We start from the raw sequence: 24,748 nt of genomic DNA on the forward strand, positions 1-24,748 counted from the left end.
AGATTTATAATTATTTAAATTAACTTTCATGATTTATGCATATGGTATTCAAATAATAAAATTCCTTCCAGATGTTTCATAGCTTCTCTCCGATATCAGACAAATTGTTTTAGAAAAACTAATAATTACTTATAATTTCTCATTTCTCTGACTCACAATGTCATCACAAACCCTCAGAGCTCCATAGAAGATTTACATTGATATCTTGTGCTGCTTACGCGGCATTTTATCTCCCTCTCTATACATTCTAAATAAGTCTCAACTTCTGAACTGTACTATTAAGATCTTGTTTTATATTTACTTCCGAACTTTTAAGAACACTTTTTTGAAACCTTGAATATGAATTCCATTTCGATTACCTTACGTATTATAAACAATACGGAGGTTACTTGTGGTCACCATTAGCTTACTAAGATCCTGAGGATTGAGTGTGCTTATTTACTTCAGAGTAATTAGAAGTATTCATGGAATAGAATCAATGACTTCAGCGGACTTTTTTCTGGACCCTACAGCCCAGATGTGGCTCCCGCGGACATTTTTATTTGCCTGGCCTGAAAACACCGATGAAAGGCAAGCAGCATGCACCTCAGCTCTATAGGCTATTCCGGAGAATACCTTCCGTAACGCCTTCAATGATTGGAAATCGCTCTGGCAGCGCTGCATCGACGCCGAAGGAGCTTATTTTGCAAGTTTTTAAAGAATTGAAACAAACTCCAATCTCAATCTAAATTTCTAGTTCTTGTAGTTTTGTTGGTACCCACAACCCTTACTTAAGCTGACAAGGTCGGCTATTTTGAATGCTTAGTTAATTTTTGACAGCTGTTTTGCTTGGACAAGTTTTGGCTTCGATTTATGTGGCAAAAGTCCTGACTTTCGACCAAAATCAGCGTCGCGTTGACATTGTTCAGAAAACGTTGGACTCAGTACGCGACGACACAGAGGGTCATAACTTGTGGCGAGTCATGGGTTTATGGTAATGACATGGAAATCAGAGCTCAGTCATCCCAATGGGAACTGCCACATGAGCCAAGACCGAAAAAAGAGCGCTAAGTTAGGTCAACTGTGAAGATTTTGCTAACAGTTTTATTCGATAGCAAAGACGTCATGTATCTTGAGTTCTTGTCAACGGATCGTACGGTTAATAAAGCATATTACATACAAGTTATGCATTTTCGTGAAGCCGTGAACTCCGTGAACAAAAATTGGCTTTTTATCATAATAACGCTCCAGCTTCGTTGCTTGGGCGCGAATATTTGGTTAAAAACAACATATGACTTGCGCCGAACCACCGTATTTCCCAAATCTGTTGCCCGGGAACTTATTTCTTCCCAAAACTGAAGAGGCTCATGAAAGGACGACGCTATATGCTGGCCTTCAGCGAATGTTGTGTTATTTCTAGAATCGACTGAAAACAGGTTCCACAAAGCGACAATTTTAGTTTGGGGAACAAGACAAAATCACACCTAGTCAAATCTGGCGACTACGGTGGTTGATTGATGGTATTCATGGGGTTTTTGACTTTAAATTCGGTCACAATCATGGCTCGATGCGATGGTGCATTATCATCGTGTAAAATCCATGAATTGTTCTTCCATTATTTTTTGCCGTTTTCGATGGATGTTCTCACGCAAACGCTTCAATACGGCCAAATAGAACTACCTATTTATCACGAATATTGAAAAACCAATGAGCGTCACCTTGATTTGTGAGCGGGTTTGACATGGATTTTTTGGTTTTGGCTCGTTTCTTTCCCTCCATTCCGATGATTGTTGACTTGTTTGCATATCAAACTCATGTCTCATTGTCGAATTTGCACGATCCAACATGTCCGAAGAGCTCTGTTTACGAGTCGAGCAAGAAAGCATTGCATACCCGAAATATCCTCAAAAAACATTCGCGCGGTCTCACGATATGTCGAGCAAGAGACCATCTAACACTTTCATCAGTTGAAGAGATCGAAGGTCGTCCAGAACGAGCCATAGGTAGGGAGTATCTTACATTTATTTCGAAAATTTAACTATTCATGTTTGTGTTATATCATTCTTGAGTATGGCCGCTACCACAAAAAAGTGGATTATTAATCGGAAGGAGCAGTATCTAAAAATGAGTGAATCCATCTTTCTAAAAGAATCTTAATAAAGTTATATAGTCGTTGTTTTCAAATATATTTTCTAATTGATTTTAAAAATTTAGAACTTCAAACTTAAGTGAAGTAAATTCGGTATGCTTCGGAGGTTATGTTACTTTGCGAGTGCTACCAACACGCTGGCGCATGTAGAATGACCTGTTCTAATCACTAATCTCTAATACTTGGTTAATCGAATATTATTTAAGTGAAGAAAACTGTTATGATCGGATATCACTTCAAAGTGTGTGTTGATGTTTTCATAAAATATGGTGTTCATCAACTTCAGAAACTAAGTAAAAATTAAATTGACAATTTTTAGACATAAAGACCTCTGTAAGGGTTCCCATTAATAGAAAAAGTTAAAATATATTTCATCTGCAAATAAATGGCATTCTGTTGATGTCAACTGTATTAGTTTTCACTCAGGCAGTATCATCTGTTAAGTATATTCGGAGAACACTGTCCCAAAGTCAATGATCGTTAAGTCAGGCAATACCCAAGTTATGTTTGTGCAAACCAAATGCGTACAAAATGCGAGCGTTTACAAAGCTAATGATCGCTTAATACCAGTTTTAGTGAATAATTAATTATATCATTGACATACTTTGATAAAAAGAAAATAATAAATATAACTGTAACTATAAGATATTAACATTAGAAAAGGCTTATTGCTGTAGCAAATCGCCTAATGTGGTTGACTTCCCTTTGGCGCTTATCAAAATTTTAGAGAAAATCGAATAAAAAAGAACAAGCAAATATTATGCACGACGAATAAATCAATGACCACAGCGACACACCAACACGACAATCCCGCAAGATATCAAACTGATAAAGCAAGTCCGACGCTTAGGCAGAGAGTACATTTGTACGATTGGCCGTTTAACCAGTTTTTTTCTAGCAAACGTTTGTGTTTATATGCGCATTGGTGCGCATCTCCACCAATATTGTGCCACTGATTGACTGACTGCCTAATTGACCGCCGCCCGCCCGTCAGAGTAACTGGCACTCTGCGCTCAGAGTCGGCGGCTGAATTATAAGTAATCTGTGTGTATGTGTGTGCATGAAGGTGGCGGGATGCGCAATCCGAGCTGGACATATAAATGCGAAGCATCGCTCAAATCAGTCTTCAACGGCACGCGAACGTGAGAACAAGCTAAGTCGAAGAAAGAGCTGTACGCATTCATAGAAATTAAGAAGCTTGGCAGCGACTTAAAATCAGCTAATAAACAATAGCAAATTATTGTAAATTAATTCAGTTCTAACCTTCGCAAAGTGTGATTATTAAATCAGTGAACACTGTGTGCGCCCGGAAGGGATATAATCCGCGTACGCACGCTTGTACGTGCCGCGTTACGTGAGCACTTAAAAACGAAGTAAACGCACACGAAGTTTCGAAAATGTCAACTCTGCGTGTACGCAATGACGCGCCTTGCGTTTTCACGCTTGTCGCGCGCGTTTTTTGCATGCTGGTCGCTTTCGGCGGTAGCGTCAATGCCAAGGTGTACGATCGTTGCGAGTTGGCGCAAGTGTTGCACAATCGGCATCGACTCGATTTGCATGAGGTCGCAACGTGGACTTGCATAGCGCAGCATTCGAGCGATTTCAATACGGAGGCTTACGCGGGTGGACTGGCTGGCGGTTCACACGGTCTCTTCCAGATAAGCGATGTGTTTTGGTGTTCGCCACCGGGCAAAGGATTCGCCTGTAATTTACCTTGTGAACGTTTAAGGGACGCCGATTTGACGGATGACTTACGCTGCTTGCGTATTATCTACGACGAGCACCAACGGCTTTCCGGTGACGGTTATAATGCATGGAATGCTTATCAGCAGTTTTGTCGTCATGGTGTCGAGAGTTATGTCGCAGACTGTTTTCCAAATCAACGCATAGCGCCTGTGGCTCAGCAGACATTCACACACACCGCTTTTGCCAGCGCGCCAGCGCCGTATTATACATCCAACGACTTGGCGGTGCACACGAACTCCATAAATAACGGTTATTCCACGCATAAACGCGGCAAGATCTACGATCGCTGTGAGCTGGCGCAGGAGCTGTACTACAAGCACAAAATGCCGATGGAACAGATACCCACCTGGGTTTGTATTGCACAACATGAGTCCAACTTCGATACCTCGGCTGTGGGACGTCTAAATGCTGACGGTAGCGCCGACCATGGACTCTTCCAAATCAGCGATCTCTACTGGTGTTCGCATGATCGTTATAGTGGCGGCAAGGCTTGCGGCCTACAATGTACGAAGCTGCTGGACAACGATATCAGCGACGATGTGCGTTGCATCAAGCGCATTCATGGTGAACACACGCGCATTTCAGGTGACGGTTTCACCGCTTGGTCCGTTTACAACCGCGACTGTCGCAACCAGCAGTACTCATTTATATCTGCATGCTTCCAAGAACCACCGTTACAACACGCAGCTAAAACACACGTTCAAACTGCACCCTCCCACACATTCCCCTCCTTCCAGGCGCATCCCGCATTCCCGCAGACATCCCTACAGCCGCAATTCCAGTCAAATCCCTTCCTTCAACACATTGGCGTTCCCCAGGAATCCAAACAAACACTACAAAAACACCACCAACACAAATACACATCCCCCAAAATTGTAACACAGACACACAATCCACAAACACACAAGGGTAAAGTTTATAAACGTTGTGAATTAGCTCAAGAATTGTATTTTAAACACAAATTTCCAATGCAGGATATAGCTACGTGGGTGTGTATCGCCCAACATGAGTCCAACTACGATACAGCAGCGGTTGGACGGCTCAACGGCGACGGCAGCGCGGATCATGGACTCTTTCAAATCAGCGATCTCTACTGGTGTGCACACGACAGTTTTGGAGGCAAGGCGTGTAACATACCGTGCGCGAAATTACTCGATTCCGACATTACCGATGACGTACGCTGCATACGTATCATACACGAAGAGCACACACGCATTTCGGGCGACGGGTTTACAGCGTGGACGGTTTATAATCACCACTGTCGCGACCAGCAGATCGAACAAGTGTCGGCGTGTTTCGATGCCAACGAGATAAGTAAGACACAGGTAATTGGCGGCAGTAGCAACAATAATTACCACAATGTAATAGCAACCACAACAACAGCGCTGGCGTTGCCGGCGGCGAAGGGTAAGGTCTACAAGGAATGTGAGTTGGCGCAGGAACTCTACTACAAGCACAAAATGCCGATGGAACAGATACCCACCTGGGTCTGTATTGCTAAACATGAATCCAGTTTCAACACCGCAGCTGTGGGGCGTCTAAATGCCGATGGTAGCGAAGATCATGGACTCTTTCAAATCAGCGATCTGTATTGGTGCACGCATGATGAATACGGCGGTAAGGCGTGCAACATACCGTGCCACAAACTGCTCGACTCGGACATCAGCGATGATGTGCGTTGTATCAAAACCATATATGCCGAACACACACGTATTTCCGGCGACGGGTTTACAGCGTGGACGGTTTATAATCGAAATTGTCGCAATCAACGTTTGGAACGCGTGGCCAGTTGCTTTCCGGAGGAGGACTTGCACAAGTCACAGCATACACAACCTGCAGTGGAGATCAATACTGTCGCGCATGATGAAACCGGTGTCGCTGTTGGTAAGGGTAAAATCTATCAGAAATGTGAGCTGGCGCAAGAGTTGTACTTCAAGCACAAGATGCCGATGAAGGACGTGCCGACGTGGGTTTGTATCGCACAGCATGAATCTAGCTTCAACACTGCCGCTGTAGGACGTCTGAATGCCGACGGCAGCGCTGATCATGGACTCTTCCAGATTAGTGATCTCTATTGGTGTTCACATGAAGACGCCAACGGCAAAGCTTGCCACATTTCATGCAACAAGCTGCTGGACAATGATATCACAGATGACGTGCGTTGCGTGAAAACGATTTACGAAGAGCATATGCGTCTCAGCGGTGATGGCTTTACGGCGTGGACGGTTTATAATCGCAACTGCCGCAATCAGCAATTGGAACGGATAAGCGCGTGTTTCGACAGCAAACTGTTGCAGCAGGCGCAACAAGCCAACGAAATTCCGCAACGTGAGCCAACTACTTATCTTACACAATCCTCTAATATTAACCAAATAACCACTTTGCCGAATAAAATCAAACACAGAGATGAATTAAACCATCCATTTGTAAATAATCCCTTCCTTAATCAATTTAGTGCTGTGAAATTTGTGCCAACAACCATGAAACCTAAAACAACCGCGAAACCCATTGCACATTACGGCGTCACTAATGAAATTGTAGCTGCAAAAGCTGACTTTGTAAATAATCCATTCTTAAATCAATTCATACAAACACAACAAAAACCACACAGTGCCGCCAAAGTGCCACAAACTGTAACAAATACTAACTTTATTCCCGCTGTACCAACCACTGCCCCCTATGCTGCCAACCCCTTCCTAAGTAAATACCAGCCAACTGAAACTAAACAACAAACATTAACACCCACAATAATACAACATCCGCAAAAACAAAGTTATCACTCTAACCCATTTCTCTCCAAATATACCGGCCAGTCGGCAAGCTTCTCACTAACCGAAACAACAAATAAAAAACCATTCAATGCTGCCATACAAAGCGTACAGTTAACACTGCCAAAACCGCAAACCTCGCAACAACAAAATTTCCACTCAAACCCATTTTTAACACAATTCATCGAACAGCCTTCAAGCTTAACTGCCCATAAGCCCGTATCTGCAGTTAACCCACCGCGAAGCCAAATAGTCGCACAATATCAGAATAATCCTTTTCTTCAACAAATTTCAGCAGCCTCTCAAACTAGCGCTATTCAAGCAAGCTCACAAACCCAACAACAACACGTACGTCCGACGCCGAGCAGCACTGAAAAGACCAAGCTACATGTTTACCCCACAAAGCCCTATGTGAATAGTGAGGTGTTTCGTACAACACCAGTCAAAATATCTGCTTCCGCTACGGATCACAAGTCAAGCACCGAAACCAAAGTTTCCGCTACAGCAAAACCGATAACCACAACCACCCGAAAACCCCAAACTCAAACTACGAAACAATATTATACCACTTTGCTCACAACCACCACCACAAAGAGGCCCACAACAGTGGCAACCGTTATACGAAAACCCACAACAAATAATGCAGGAAGCGCGACTAAGCGACCGAGCACTACATGGAACTGGCAACAAGTACAGTCCGCGAAAGCCACAAGCACAACTGGACAACCAGTAACTCAGCGACCGTCAACTCAGCGACCAACATCTAGGCTAACGACAACTCGACAACCAATAATTCAGCGACCAACAACTCGGCAACCGACAACCAGGCAAACGACAACTCGACCACCGACAACTCGGCAACCAACAACTCGGCAAACGACAACCCAGCAACCGACAACTCGGCAACCGGCAACTCGACTACCGACAACGAAGGCAAAACCGCAAGTAAGCACAACCCGTGCGCCACAAACTACGCCGAGATCAACCAAACTGTCCAATAACCAGAAGACGCCAATAAACAAGGGAAGTACACCGAAATCCTCGGCTTGGACAACAACGATAAAACCACAGACTACGAAGAATCCCGGATTGTATCAAGAAAAGAAGACTACTTGGAACGCCTTCGCCACGGCAACTACGAAAAGACCGACTGTAACCACTAAAAACGTTGGAATCCAGAAACCGCTAACGACTACAACAACCAGAAGGCCAACAACCACACAGAACGCTGGACTTCGAAAACCCACAACTGCCGCAACAACAAGAAAACCAACTGCTAAACCAAGTACCACCAAAACTACCTCAAAGAATACTAACGACAAAACTGCCAACCTTAGAGTCACTACCACTACAACACGTAGACCCGGAACCAGCGCAAGAACGCCGGTAACACAAAAGACTACCGCTACTATAAAGACTACCACTACTAAGCGCCCAACTACAACAACGCAAAGAGCAACCAAACGCGCAACACCTAATAGTAAAACTAGTTCTAATTACAGTACAACAAAAGTGCAACAACAACATTATGCTACAACCACGACAAGAAAACCGACGACAACTGTCAGAACGCCGACAACGCCAACTACTTTCGCTGCCACAAAGCCACCAGCAAACGCTCACCCAACTAGACGTCCACCGACAGCAAGTCTAAATAATTTTAGTACCACAAAAGTGCCATATACGACTAAGCAAATTACAACAGCAACGCCGTTTACCCAGTACACCAAACCAAGTACACAAAAACCAAAAGTCACCACAACAAAACCGACAGCATTGACGAAAACTACTAGCACGACACGAGGAACTACGCGAAAACCCGCTCTATATGTCGCGAGCGCAACGAATCAAAAACCGAATGTCACGCGAAATCCAGTCCATACTACACCTACGAAAGCCTCACTAACCGTAACAACAGCCAAATACCGCGATGATCCGTTCAGCCACCCGTTCTTCGACAAATATAAGGAACAATTCAAAGTATTCACCACGACAACGACACGAAAGCCCACGAGTGCCGTCAAACAGCATCCGGTGCAAGCACACTTCGGCGAGGAGAGCGAATATTATAAGCAATTCCGAGATCATGCAGCCGGCAGCGCGAAGACCGTTTATGCCTATGCCTTTGGACAAAACGGTACGCTGGCTGGACATTACGGTAGGTAGAACCTTTCGAATCAGGACAATTAGAAGTGAAGTTTGCCGCGAACATAATACTCAAGACTCTCAACGAAAATAATACTCAACTTATGGGATGCCTACATATAAAGTGGAATTTCAAAGTAGTTCTAAGCGCTTTATATACCATATATGAACGAAAACTGCTTGTTAATTTGTGATGCTGTCAAAATGTGATTTTTATTATAACTGCACTTGCGAAGAGATGTGTACACTTCGGGTGTAACAGTAAACGGTTGCATACATTTCCGTGACACCAGCTGCATTATTCAACAAATTGCATGTTTAGATAGTTTTTAAATATGTTTTTTCTAACTGTTATGTTTTATATAAATATACATATATATTTCTAATTAATTATACCATGTATTTATATACTTTTCACATTGTGTACACGGAAAGTATACTAAATAATTAATTTAAGTGATAAGCGTCGATATATTTGCACACACACACATATATATACATACGTAACTAGATAATACTACTAAATAAGAATAATAAATAAATAATTATTGCAAATGAAAGTGTCTTTAATTCTTATACCCAGGTTAGAGTAAATTAAGTTTGCCAGGAAGTTTGTGACATTCAGAAGGAAACGTTAGAGGCCATATAAAATATATATTCTTCTTTTTTCTTGGTGTTAGCATCGCTTACACAGTTATAACCTCCTCTTCCGCTACTTCCCTCGGCTGGAACTCCGTCAATTAGTCTCAGAGCTGGAGTGTTTTCATCCATTTGGACGACATGACCTAGCCAGCCTAGCCGCTGTCTCTTAATTCGCAGAACTAGGTCAATGTTGTCATATATCTCGTACAGCTCATCATTCCATCAGCTGTGGTATGCGCGAAGGATCATAAACCTTCGCAGAACCTTTCAGAGCTTACTCACGTCGAAGTCACTGGAGTGCAGTCTTCTGTTTTTCGCAACATAATCGATCTAGTTGGTGGCTTTTCGATCCGGAGGCAGCCTGGTAGTTTGATGAATTTCCTATGCTAGAACCTAGCAGTATTGATTCCACATTTCGGGCCTCGGTGAAGTCGATCAGCCTCAACCCATATGAGGATGTTTCATAATGAAGATAGAAATTACCGACCGTTGTGCCAAAGATACCTTCTATACCCACAATTGCGTTAAAGTCGCTATGCACGATTTTGACATCATGGCGTAGGCAGCTCTTATAGCTCCAAGCGCTCATATAAGGCATTTTTGGTCACATCGTCCTTCTCTTCCGTCGGGGCATCATGGTAAGTCAGCGACATGTTGCTGCGGATTGTGGCTAAACGTTCATCCATCGAGGTGTATGCCAGGACTCGGCGCCGGAATCTCTCTCTCACCCCGAGTCTAACACCGAATTTGCGCTTCTTTATATAGCCACAAAAACATAATGGTATCATTCCTTGTCCCGTATATTAGTCAGCCATATTAGTCTTATAACAACATGACTCGGTGTCATTGATAACATGGTAAGGCATATTCATACCTTAGCCTGTGTGAAAGCACGGATAATGAGAGATAAGAGTTAGCATCGCCACCCTGCTGTCAGATTGGATAGTCACTTCTCTAAAGGAGACTGCACTTCGGAGTTGTAAATCGATCGCTATTTTATTTGCAGCAACCTGGACTTGGAAAATACTGCAATTGTCCAGAAGTCTGAAGCTGAAGTGGATAGAGAGTTCCTGATAATAAACCAACCTTCTCCTCATGCTTTGACCCATCCGTAATAGAACTCACTGACCCCTTGCACACCGTGGTTTGGCGACGCTATAATCCAAAGGATCCGGTATATGCAGATATGCGTTAATTTAGAAACCCATATTCTCTCTCTATCTGGTAGTATTCAACCAATAAAATTGTCAGATCATTTTTTATGGCTATTATAACAACGCTTTTACTGTCAATCATATTGAAGGAAGGAACGAAGTCAATTTGTGTTGGTCAATTGGTCATTAGTAGCTTATGGACATTATTCTCCATAAACATGAAAACAATGATTATATTGAATAAATGTGCATTTAAACACATAAACTCATTTTACTCTCAAGAAGGCCTCAATCTTTAAACAAAATAATTTTTCAGCTCCTTGCCATAACGCCAAATATTCCATGGAATAAAGAAATACTGAATTTTTTATAATTTCTATAAATTATTGCCATTTCTCACAGGGCACCAACTTATACCCTTAACAATTTACCAACACTTAAGCGCACACATATACATATATACATATATAGTATATAAACAATGTTTACCAACAAACCGGTCAACAAGGTGTTTACCCATTGATTAATGTCACCGACGCTTTGTCATTTAACATTTAACCTTGTCAGCGCGATATAAATGGTTGTATTCACATAAAAAATAAATATGAATACCAAATAATAAAAATATGGATATAAAGAAACGAATTAGTTGAAACCAACAATTTGAGAAGAACACCAAATTTAATTTCATTAGAGTGTTTCACTTTTCAACTTTATCTAATCACTTATTAAGATTGGCAGCGAGATCTTAGCAACCGTCACTTAGATAAGAATCAGCTTGCGTGGAGTGCGCTCAACAGGCACGTGTTGATTATCTGAGCACTCTACATGTCAAGTTTACATTACAAATAACAGACAAGCATCGCTTAATTATCGGTTTGGGCGTACAATTTGATTGATCGATTTAGCGGGCGGCGATCGCCGATCTACGAGCTCGACACTGATGCACACCTGCCACTCCACGTTCTGTAAATCTATGATTCTGCACTTTTTCATCTTCTGCATAGATTGTTGACCGCGAATACCAACTTGCTTTGCTATTTGTGCATATCGCTGTAATTAAAATCTCCGCTCAAGGTCATCACGCTGGCTGTCAAAAATCGCCAAAGCAACGTGTCTGAAATTTCACTTTCAAAAAGTTTCATTGCTTGCCATTTGTTGTTGCTTTTTAATAGTGTGCTTCTTTCGCACGCAAAGCGTTATAAATAAATACTTCAATTTGTATATGGACGTCAGCATATAAGGAAAATTAAATAAAGAAAAATATTAAAAAAATAGAAAAATAAAATTAGAAACAGAAACAGAAACAGAAATTGAAAGGTAAAGTGCAGAAATAACTAAAAGCAACAAATAAATAACTAAAAATAATAATAAAATCGTAGAAGGAAACGATTCTATTCAACTGGAGCACTTATGTTGAGACACTTAACATCTTCAAGCCATATGGCACAGTGCGCTCGTGAAATAAAAACTTTGAGATGTGCTTAAAGCCAGTCACTTTTAAGCTCAACAACTCGCGCTTAAAAAAATGTAGATAAAATAAAACAAAATATATAGAATATCAAGCTAAATTTATATGCCATGAATTTACTATTCTTCAGCCGTCCATCTGGTATTAATTAACACACACACACACTGAAGTGCGCTCTCAAGCACACACACCAAGCAGCTGCGCAGCTGCTTCTTCACGCTGTGTGTGTTTCTTTGGAACAAAGCGTGCTGCGCGCTCTCAAACAATAGCAGCAATATTATGCAAATATTTCGAATGCCATTTTTTACTTTTATTCATTTCATATTTTATTTAATTTATATCCTTTCCTTCTTAGTATATACCCTAAAACCGGAAAGAAGCTATTAACACGACTTAATACAAAGTAAAATTGATTATTTCCAGCATTAACGTAACGAGTTCAGTTCTTTTACATTTTAATTTATAAATACTTGGAATTTTACGATTTTACGCATGCTCTCATTTACATATGAATATATGTACATATGTATAAATATGTATGTACATATGTATGAGTGTGCATATAAATGTTTAATTTCCATAATTTTATAGTTTTGTATTTTTAATTTTGCCATAAGAAATTTGTCAAATAATTTTTTGCTAATGAAACGTTCAGGTTTGTTGTTGTTACTGTCCAATTAGTGTAAATAGCGTGAAGCAGACAATATTGACAATCTCATCAATTATACGATATAAATAGCGACGATTTGTAAAATGCAAACAGGTCAATGGCTTCATTTAAGTAAAATTATTCTTAATATAAAAATAAAATAGTAGTTTTTTACTAGTTTGTTCTTATTTAAAGTGACATTAACTTGTATACAGTGGCGTGCAAAATAATGTCAAAACTATATTATCTAATGAGACACAATTTGGGTGGCTTACTACATATATTGCCGTCCCTATGGCTACGCGAGGATTAATAGGTCCAAATGAGACCCTTCCGTCTATTTCGGTCTTGCAGGCTAGGTAAGGTTAGAAGGCTGATCTAGAGAGATCGCAAGTAGTTATATGTATGTAGTCCTTTGTGAAGCCATAAAAAAGAAAGCACTTAGTAGCCAATACAAATTTGCACAGGCGTTTAATTTCCAGTCAGTTCGGTCGTCAGTTCGGTGAGATGTCTGAAGTTATGCGCTCCCAAATATTTAAGTCTCGACCACCCACACGCTGGACAGTCAAGAAAGAAGTGTTAGGTTGTTTCCACCTCATTTTCTTCTGTACAGCTTCTGCAGATGGCATCAGATAAGATCACCAGCCTTATTAAAAGCCCCACAACTAGGGAGAGGCTAGGCTTACTGAGAGCAAAGAGATCACCAGACTATTGATGTTGGGCGAAAAGGCTTTTGCAACAGCAATCCACCAATAGCGGTTCTAGAGTACCTTTCCTTACTAGCTCATCAGCTTTAAAATTTCCTGCGATTCCGCTGTGGCCTAGCACATATATCAGTCTTATCACAAAGACAATCGATTCTATTGATAGCGAGCAAGGAGTGCCTTGACCAACCCTGAACGCACTGTTAAGATCGCTGCTCTACAATCTGAGAAGATGGTCACTTCTCTGAAGGAGGCTGCACTCTGGAGCACCAAATATACTGCTACCTTAATGGCCGCAACCTCGGCTTGGAAGTCACTGATTGCAGTGTGAAGTCAAGTCTGAAGCTAGAGTTCCTCCTCCACCAACCTTCCCGCAAGCTTTCACTAATCCGTAAAGCGGCGCACTGCCCCTCTCCTCCAACGGCTTCTTCCCACCAACGGTCTTGTAGGTAGCGTCTAAATTTGACTCCAACTTTTTCAATATCCAAATTCCTACTCCAAGTTAGAGCGGGTCGGCCTTTCCGTTGTCTGCCTTATGGATTCTAGTTGATACCGTTTCGGTTGCTGGGGTCTGGATCTCGTCTCAGAACATTCCCGAGCCAACACCATTTTCTGGTGTCGTGCTTTATTCGTTCGTTACATAACTTTTCGTTGTAAGAGGCTAGGGCATGCCGTGTTGGTCAGTCGTATAGAAGTGTAGACTTAACAGTGGTGTGGAATATTTTTATTTTAGTACACGGCGTAGTAATCGAGCTTGCTCTTATATGAGCCATAATTAAAGATATTTATCCCAAAATATGCAGTTGTGTTAGATTTGAAGGTTCTTTAGAATCTTTTCTGACGACGAGTGAACAATATATCCTATATATTAAATGTTCTGAATTTAATCTATCGTTCCCTGAGGTATTTCGGCGCACGCTCGTCGGAAGTATGTCCATTTAGGCTTATATTATTATACTATCTACTTAGACGACGTTAATTGCTTGGTGGAAAAAGGTCGTAGCGGACGTTCACAGACATATCGATTCGGCAGCATTCATCAAGCATATTTGATAAGGTCTTACCTACCCAAACATAAAGGTATTTGGAGGATTACACTGAGTTTTGGAAATTTATTCTCCCAGAGGGCTGACAATATGTTCGATTTCTATAAAAGAAGACAGTTTATTATTTTTACTTTCCAAGGATATTTTATGGAAGAAAAATGTGATAGGACTGCTCGTAAAACCAGTAGGATATATGTATTTACTTCAGAATATATTATGTTGCACCGGCTTGATAGGCTCACAGACGGCTTCCAACAAGGTAAGAAATTGATTAAATTAGGCTTCTCTCATCTCGATCAGCTTGGTTTTTATAACTCATTCTTCCAAATTAGAAAAGTCATATATTTTTACAGCATTTACACTTAAACTCTGTATAAAGAAACGGTAGATTCTGAGATTGAATCCACACATATACTAAAACAGATTGGCAGAGGGTGAAAGTAAGAATGGCTTTTCCCAGAAAAGGTTTTCTCAACAGAATTCAGTAAAATATACCGAAATATGGTGCTAAGCAGCTCCCATTTAACTATTTGGGATCTTAAGGAATTGAAACTTGGACATACATATGTACATATCTACAAGACAGAAAAAATTTAAAGAATTCCTTCAAATCCGTCTAATATAGCTTGACTAGAAAGCATTAATTGTATTTTTCTACTCGTCAATGTGTCCACTATTTTTGATTTTAAATTTATTATTAGCTTAATTAACATTTTTATATAATTTCATTTGTTTGCGTCACATAAAAAAACTAACAGAATTTCTCTGCAAGATTATTGACATTTCGCAGAGATTTGCAGGTTGCTAAGTTCTAACAAGTTTTCTGCTTAAAATTAGTGCCACACACTTTAGTTTTATCTGAAAACAAAACACTAAATTGCATATATTAGAGAAGCATAGAAACTGTTTTTGGCTTGTTAGCGCTTGTTTTATTCAGTATTTGACACGCGTTTAAATTAATTTCGAAATTTATGAATATTTATGAACTGTTATACAACGTGCCGTTTGATATGTGCCTGGAACAAGGAGGGGAGTATTGTGAAACATATAAAATTGGTAAAATCTATTTTCAGTTATGCAAAAACTATAAAATTAGAATCATATTAAAAACAACAAAAGAAGATTATTAAGAACAAAAATATAACCAATCTGGATATATGTAGTGGTGTTGACATTAGTTATTCATTAAAAAAAAAAACAAAATTTCGCACTGATAAAGTAGAGCAGTAAATTTCCTACAAATTTATGAAGTCCCCGATTTGATATCGATTTTTTCATTGGATTACAAAATTCATTTTCCTTCAAATAATTAAAATCATAAGAGACCGTTTTCACAAAATCTATAAATTTTCTGATTGTTAAGAAGTTTTTTCCTTGAGTTATAAACTTCTTAAGAAAAGAAATTTGCCTTAAAATATTCAAGCTTCAACCGTCTCAAGCTTTTAAATGAAAAAATTGTTAGAAACAATTTTGATGACCATTAAATTTTTTTGAAATCTATATTTTCAAGTACTTAGTTGGAAGCAAGACTTGAATTTTTTATCTGAAAATTAGAAACAATAGGATTCCCTGAGGCGCAAGTATTTCCCGCTACAATTAAGAGCTCATACTTCGAGCGACCTTCTTAGCGTTGTCTAGGAACCTATTTTTTGGAGTACCAAGCGAAAAAATATACGTTCTTTTACACACTATAATATATATTTGCTCATATAAAGGGTGATCCATTTCACAGTTCCCTACTTTTTTAAAGAAAAAATACAGAAATTCCAAATTTAGTGGGGAATGTTCATTATCATTGAAAATGATATTGAATGATATGATACAATACGATCTTGGTGGCCAATCGACCGGCCCAAAAGGTGAAATTATCTGCTCACCGAAGTGCTTCTCAATAAATCCATTGATTGATGCGATGTGTGGGAAGTGGCGCCGTCTTGTTGAAACAAATGTCGCCGAGATCACCAGCTTTAATTTCAGGGATCAAATAGTAGATTATCATGGCGCGATAATAGTCGCCATTGACGATGTTCTTTCTGGATGAAATGGCAGCTCTTGAACCTCTTCTGGTTGCTCTTCATTCCAAAGGCGGCAATTTTGCATGTTTGCATACCAATTGAGCTAGAAATGGGCCTCATCGCTGAACAAAATTTGGCTCGAAAATGTCGGATCTTCTTAGAACTTTTCAAGAGCCCATAGAACGAATCGATGTCATTTGGGAAAGTCGAGTGGTTTCAGTTCTTGCACAAACTGTACTTTGTTGACTTTCAATTCGATCACGACGTAAAATGCGCCAAGTCGTCCCACACGTCAGTCCAAGTTGCTTCGTACAACGCCTAATCGGCTCTCCACGTTCTTCGTGTGCACTCTCCGCTACGGCTGTTATATTTTCTTCACTGTGTACCGGACGTGGTCTATTCGGTTGAATATTATTTAATAATGAATGCTGGGTCTCAAGACTGTTGATGGTGTTGCGAATAGTACGCTCAGAAGGCCGATTATGTTGACCATAAGTTGAGCCAAGCGAGCGAAACACATTATTTACAGAACGTGACTTTTCGAAATTAAGTTGAAAGATTTGCAAACGTTGTTCAGGCGTAAGTCTTTCCATACCAAACAAAACTGAACACAAATGACTTGGCAGATTGACACGACTCACACGTGATCTATCAAAAAAAAGGCTATTGAAACAAGCACCTCTACTTGAATCATCCGTTATTAGAATTTATAATATCTAAATCTAATATCTAAAATTTTTGTTAAAAAATGGAGTGTCAACAAACAATAATCCGCAATTATAACTTGGCCATTATCACCAGCATAATAATAGCTATAATTATCCGCATAAATGTACAAATGCAAACATGATATACATACATGCAAATATCATGATAAACGAGTATAGAAAATATACACTGTTATTCTATGTTGGTATATTAATCATTCCATCAATCACCGATTCACCGCTGAAGACTAAACTTTTAAGAGCGTGAAGTCCGGCGCTATTATATCATAAATTACCACATACGTATACGAATACAAGCAAACATATGTATGTATCTATCAAGCTGTACTCGAGCATGCTTGTTTGTTTATATTTTACCTGATTTATTTTAGATGCTATTTATGTTTCTAATTTAAATAAAGAAAAAATATTTATTTTTACAATATCAAATTTAGAAATCAGCAAATTCTACAAATTACAATGACTTATCTTACGTTTTATGATTGAAGGGTCGGGCATTAAGAATTTTATTGTTATCGTGTTAATTAACATATTGTTGATGTAATCTTTCAACTATTAAAAAGAGTTTCAAAAGTGTTAATTAGTTAGAAATGGAATATATTCTGTTGGTGATTGAAATCAAAGCAACAATAGTGTAAAGTGATTAAGATAGATTAGGCAAGATAAAACAAACAAATTTATATACATATAGAGTATATTATGTACCAAGATCAACAATGCTCAAGATTCTAAGAAAAGATGTGTCGACTAACAAAAAGTTTCAAGACCAGAGCATACTCTTGTGGAACCCCCAGAGGTTATTTAGTGACTGAGGCCCAGAGCATACTGAAATTATGGAGGGAACACTTCTCCAGCCTGCTGAACGGCAGTGAAAGTGTAACATCTAGGGATGGCGAACCCAATTCCCGAATCGATGACAATGGAATAGATGTTCCATTATCCGACTATGATGAGGTTCGAATATCAATTACCCGCCTGAAGAACAACAAAGCGGTTAAAGTCGTTGGATTGCCGACCGAAATATTCAAACACAGCGGCGAAGAACTGATAAGGAGCATGCATCAGCTTCTTTTTAAAATATGATCCGACGAAAGCATGCCCAACGATTGGAATTTAAGTGTGCTCTGCCAATTCCACAAAAAGGGAGATCCCACAATCTACGCCAACTACCGTGGTATAAGCCTACTCTACATCGCGTATAAGGTTCTATCGAGTGTATTGTGTGAAAAATTAAAGCCCATCGTCAAAAAACTGATTGGCCTTATGAACTACTCACCAGATACTCACCATACGCCAAATCTTGAAAAAGACTTGTGAAAACGAGATCGACACACACCATCTCTTCGTCGATTTTAAAGCTGCTTTAGACAGCACGAAAAGGGGCTGCCTTTAAGCCGCTATGTCTGAGTTTTGTATCCCCGTAAAACTATTACAGCTGTGTAAACTGACGTTGAGCAACACCAAAAGCTCTGGCAGGATCGGGAAGGACCTCTCCAAGGCGTTCGATACCAAACGAGGCTTCAGACAAGGCGACTTCCTATCGTGCGACTTCTTCAATTTACTCCTGGAGAAAATAATTCGAGCTGCAGAGCTGAATAGGTAAGGTAGACAATCTTCTAAGAAGACGACTAAAGAAGAAGGAGAAGAAATTATATCTTTTCATTAATTACTAGATTCGTTAGACTACTTATTGTGGAGTTAAGTGTAGTCAATGGCTCGATGCTGATATATCGACAATGCTGACCAATAGTAGACGCATCACAAGGCTAGATGACTTATCTAGCTTATCTGACTTAGCTGAAACAAATGGTCAAACATTGAGCCAATGGGTTCTCTTCTGAGTATGCAATCGCAGTGATTTTATGCAGTTAGCACAATTTTTTACCTTCATATAACAGTGTTTGAAAGATGAACGGAAATCGTTTGGACGCCAAACATTACTTAGCCGAAGAATTCGCTCTTCACCTAAGTATATAGGCATATGACCCTGAATATCCATTTAACTCTTTGTTTAATTCTTACACTTTCAAAGACATTATAAATAATAATCGCATAAGCAGTACTCTTAATAGGCCTTTGCTAAAGTTATAAATTAATTATTGGTTTTAATAAGAATATGTATACTCTTGCTATAAGTTCTGTTACAAGTTCGGTCTAGTATATAAATTAAACTATGACAAATTTTTGAATAAAAGATATTTAATATAATGCATATACGAAATGATCGATGTACGAACTTTTATTCAAAACGGTCACCTTTTGCTTTCACACAAGCCTTCAAACAATTCAACCATTGATTATTGACCATTGAGATTGAGACTCTACACATTTTTGTTTCAAGCGCGTTGTCAGAAGAACACATACTACTGCTACTATTGACACATATATAAAAACAGTTTATGCTGCCGAGTAAACAAACTATTAAGAACGAGCTTTATCGAGTGTTTAACCAACAACTTAAACTCTTTGTTTTAATGTTTCAGAGTGATAAGTAAATTTAAGCTCAAGAAACAACAATTCGCCCACAATTTTTTACCCACAAATTCGCAAGTTTACATAAGAGCTAGTACACTTGCGCCTCGTTTAAAGCACATTAAGTTTTAAGAAAATAAACGTTCGTTGTATTCCAACTAGATATAATGAAATGGTGGAAAATTTTCAACTATGTGCGAAGAAGCATTTCTACGTACGGAAGTATGAAAAATCGTGCCTTTGGACTTGTATAGGTACGATTATTCTTAACAGATTTGGTTGTAAAATCGTTCGTAAGCCAAAAATGTACCTGTGTTGATCTCCTTTAAGAATCCAATATCTTTTGAAAAACTTAAATGGTGCAACTTAAGCTTCACCCTGTGTACCAAAAGGCTAGAGGTCAGTGCCTGATGTCAAGTTAATTGCTGAAACGTGTGGTAAAAATTGCTGTACGCAAAATCTTGCTGAAGTACATACTATACAAGTATAAACATATATGTATGTATGTATGTACTCACATTTTTCTGTATCTAAATACTGTTTGTTATTTGAAGATCAACTTACTTCGTTATTATTCGTTACTTGTACTTATATTTTACTATATACATAAGTACATAGTTTCTTATTGAAGTCAAGAATATTTTGAGAGCGCTATGAAATCCAGGAAGTGATTGCAAATGTAGTCATATAATTTTATTAATTACTTACATAGCTCTTCATAAACCCGATTAATGCCGTTAGGTAGTCAATATCTGAGTTAACGGTTAATCTGTCTTAGCAAAGAAGACAAAGTTATAAAACTATCCTATTAAAGTGAGATTGAAATTAGAATGATAGTCATATGAAGGCGACTTGTTGTCTATTGTGTCCTGAGTGAGCTCAATGTGTAATAAATATTTTAAATTACATTTGGGGTAATTAAACCGCTATTAAATAATTTTTATATTCTCACAACATGTTGCAATGGGTTTGTTCACCCAACTGTTATTTCTGACGCTTAAAACTAATCGAGAGAGATATATACATACATATGTACATAGCCCATTTACATAAGTATATGGAAATGATCAGGATGGCGAGACGAGTTGAAATTTGTGTAACTGTTTGTCTGTCCATACGTCCGTGCAATTCAGTAGCGGGCCCAGAATTTCTTTCTACAAGGTGCGTTCCAAAGTAAACAGGACTTTTTAAATCTAGCGCCCCCTAGTAGTGCGTTAGAATCTGCTCTCTTTGTCTAGTGAGAATTTCATGACATTTCATTGATTGGAAGTGAAGTTATTGCGTTTTAAGTGTCAGTATATTTGTGTTATCGGTGCGAAAATGAGCTTCGAACAAAGAGCCAACATTAAATTTTGTTTTAAAATTGGTAAAACTTTTACCGAAACGTTTCAATTGATGAAACAGGTTTATGGCGATGATTGCCTTCCCGTAGCAGAGTGCACTAGTGGTTTTAACGTTTTCAAAATGGTCGTAAGGACACAAACCACGATCAACATGTGGGTCAATCAAAATCCATGATCACCGGAAATTCCATCGACACTGTGCGTGAATTCATTGAAAATCAACCGAAATCATCATTGAAATTCATGGAAATGGAATTGAACATCCCCAAAACATCGATTTATCGCATTTTGACCGAACATTTGGGCTTATGAAAGGTGTGTGCACGGTTTGTTCCGCGCAAATTGACTGACGACCAAAAATTGCTCAGAATCCAACATTCGAAGGACCGATTGTGACCGAATATTTGACCAAAAATCACCTTTTAACCAGTGGTTAATGGTATTCACCTGATATGGTACCGTGCGACTTCTTCCTTTTCGGAAAAATGCATTTGCCCATGAGAGGAAAGCGTTGTGCAGACGTAGAGGCCATTCAAAAGGCTTGCACCGGCATACTGGTAGCAATACCGGCTAACGAACTAAAACACTCGTTTGACATGCGTTTGGACCGTGTAAAAAGCAGAAGGCGACTATTTTGAATAAAATGAATTGATTTTGCTTAAAAAACCATTTGTTCCGTTTATTTTTAAAGACATGTTTACCTTGTACAAGGCAATCATCGGTTCATATTCTTTATGCCGGTGAGCCATGATAATCGAATATTTGATACCTGAAATCGAAACTCGTTATCTCGGCGTCATTTGGTATCAACAAGACGGCGCCACTTGCCACACATCGCATCAATTATTGAATTCATTAAGAGAACACTTCGGTTAGCAGATAATTTCACGTTTTGAGCCGGTCGATTGGCCACCAATATCGTGTGACATCACACTGAAAGGCTTTTTCTTGTGGGGATATGTAAAGTCCCCAACTATATGCTCTATGCGGACTCAACGGAAGTACCAACATTTGAAAGAGTTAATCTTCAAAAAATAAATGCCAAAGAATCTTCTTTCGAATGATAATAAACAATCCTCATTTAATTTGAACTTTCTCAAAATGGGTTACCCTTTTGTTATTTTTTCAAAGATATCTTAAATATTAACTGTTAAATATGGTATAAAGCCAAGCAGAATGCAAAAATTCTTATATGAGTTATGTGCGATTTTTTATAAAATTGAAGTCGACCAAAAAGTTATGAATCATTTGCCAATACCGCTCTTCATTGAAAACAAAATTTTGTTAACAACAGTTTCAAAAAGCTATGATTCCGTACTAGATGATAATTTGCTCTAGCTGAAAGGGAGGCTTTGGAGACTTTCTATGATTTTTTGCTCTCTACATAGAGCAATTTTGCTTATTTACATACATACACTTTAAAACATTAGAGTACTGACATATTACAAGTTTTGAAAAAGAAAAAACATTCCACAAATTTCAAACGGTATTCTCGTCTACTTCTTTTCATGGTAATCTGTTAAAATATACTGCACATAATTGTCAAAGAAATATGTTTACTTTGACAGCTGGTTTGACAACTACCCCTCTAGGAAATTCTGTATCACGAAAAATCACACATACGACTAGTTGTTCATTGATAAAAAAGTAATAAATTCAAATTGAAGAATTCAAACTCATAATATTTACAACACTAAGCAGATACAAAAGAGTGTGTGCCGTTATCTAAACAAAGACTTCATTATAAGCTTACATGGCCAGCAAGCACACATTTATACAAAGATTTCTTATATACTTGACTGCTTCTAAGGTTGATATCCTTGACAACTGTTCTTCTAAATTCATATTTTTGAGATTGTAGTAATACTTATATGTATATACATATGTATACATAAATATGTACATACATATATGCATTGATCTGAATGTGTATTTATGGTTGTTAATTTAGCTATTTACACACATACATATGTCTATAAGTATACACTTTATTGGTCGAAAGCGCGTTTTTATGTGGTATTATCGGAAATTATATACATACATACATATGTATATATTTTATGCTTTTATTAATTTTTTTTCGATTTTGTTTTTATTTATACGACAATTTTCGCCAAGTCGATATTAAAATCAAAATTATGAGGTGCGTAAAAATCATTTAACTGCGCCTATTTACACATGTAAACATACAAAATGGATGCTTGGCTGTATGAGCTGCAGCTCGGCAGGGTTATAAAAACTTATTAAATGTGGTCCGACCAGGTCGTTGTCGCTTTACTGACTCTTTAAGTGCTCATAAATAATTTCATAATTGAAAATGCAATAAATATACAAATACGCCATTAAAATAGTTAAAATATTGAACGTTAATATATTTCATATTTCTGGGATATTTACAGATGCACCGGTTATATTAACATTGCCGCATATGTTGGGCGCCTCCAATGAGTACACAAAAATGATACGCGGACTGCGGCCGGACGCGAAGAAGCATCAAACATTCGTGGATGTACAGCACGTGAGTAAAATGATGAGAAGGAAATAATAAATATTCATAAAAAGAGTAATTAAAAATAAGAATAAACAAGTAAGGAAGGGCTAAGTTCGGATATAACCGAACAGTTCATACTCTTGCAACACGCGAAAATCTAAGCCAGGGAAATACCTTAAAGTGCAAGCGTCACCTGAGTTCAAGGAAATTTATATATGTATGTATATAACTCATACTTATACTGATCGTCATATTTTGTATAAGGTTTGTTAGGGTAACGAAAATAATTATATTTAATACTTTAATAATATAATGCTAATACTACTTCTTCTTCTTAATTGGCGTAGACACCGCTTACGCGATTATAGCCGAGTTAACAACAGCGCGCCAGTCGTTTCTTCTTTTCGCTACGTGGTGCCAATTGGATATTCCAAGCGTAGCCAGGTCCTTCTCCACCTGGTCCTTCCAACGGAGTAGCGGTCTTCCTCTTCCTCTGCTTCCCCTGGCGGGTACTGCTTCGAATACTTTCAGAGCTGGAGTGTTTTCGTCCATTCGGACAACATGACCTAGCCAGCATAGCCGCTGCCTTTTAATTCGCTGCACTATGTCGATGTCGTCGTATATTTCGTACAGCTCATCGTTCCATCGAATGCGATATTCGCCGTGGCCAACGCGCAAAGGACCATAAATCTTTCGCAGAACTTTTCTTTTATATTTTATTTCAATTATATATCTTCACACATTGTCAGCTATTTTCTGTCAAAAGTCAACTATAGGTACTGGGGTCCACATAATCGGTATCTAGGGGCTTAGATAATACGTATCACGTGAGCGTCGTATGTGACGGTTTCGGTACACAGATGGATAGAGGCCGTACCGTACACCAGAATAGCTGAAACCACAGTAGTGGATACAGAATTCGTCTCGGCACCACAAGAGGTTAACCACAGGGTGGAGTTCTATCCCTCCTGTTAAGAAGCCCTGTTGTAGACGAACTACTCACTAACAATGGTATTCGGTGTCAAGGATATGCGGACGATATTGTTATCATAGCTAGAGTGAAAATTGAGGACACCCTCTACGACATGGCTGGCTTAGGGATGGTGCAATGGGTTAGGACTGAACATCAACCTCTCTAAGGCGACCATCGTCCCGGTACGAGTTGCAAGCCCCTGCCCGCTCTAAGGAACCCTTGGTGGCAGAGAGATGGAGATGACTGATAAGGTCCAATACCTTGATCTTATAC

General features: G+C 39.0%; 2 protein-coding genes across 11 annotated transcripts in view; both read left to right on the plus strand.

Annotated features, from left to right (window-relative positions):
- The window catches only part of LOC120777372 (sensory neuron membrane protein 2), a 65,266-nt gene that overhangs the window by 38,884 nt on the left and 1,634 nt on the right, over nt 1–24,748 (plus strand). For all 9 annotated transcript variants that reach the window (XM_040108658.1, XM_040108656.1, XM_040108659.1 and 6 more), the window contains one exon: nt 23,411–23,529. In XM_040108658.1, coding sequence (XP_039964592.1) covers nt 23,411–23,529 — 119 coding nt within the window. The remainder of the gene's footprint in view (nt 1–23,410; nt 23,530–24,748) is intronic.
- Nucleotides 3,271–9,289, plus strand: LOC120777371. 2 transcript variants are annotated; one of them, XM_040108649.1, is made up of 2 exons: nt 3,271–6,202; nt 6,938–9,289. In XM_040108649.1, the coding sequence occupies exons 1-2, from the start codon at nt 3,526–3,528 to the stop codon at nt 8,806–8,808; spliced, it is 4,548 nt and encodes a 1,515-aa protein (XP_039964583.1). In that variant the 5' UTR covers nt 3,271–3,525; the 3' UTR covers nt 8,809–9,289. The 2 variants fall into 2 exon arrangements, with proteins under 2 accessions (XP_039964583.1, XP_039964582.1); XM_040108648.1 differs by having other exon boundaries at nt 3,271–9,289.

This window comes from Bactrocera tryoni, chromosome 5 (genome assembly GCF_016617805.1).
Source record: "Bactrocera tryoni isolate S06 chromosome 5, CSIRO_BtryS06_freeze2, whole genome shotgun sequence".
Taxonomy (NCBI): domain Eukaryota; kingdom Metazoa; phylum Arthropoda; class Insecta; order Diptera; family Tephritidae; genus Bactrocera; species Bactrocera tryoni.

Coding starts and splice junctions, on each gene's coding strand:
- LOC120777371 (XM_040108648.1), top strand. CDS start 3,526: ATGTCAACTCTGCGTGTACGCAATGACGCGCCTTGCGTTTTCACGCTT.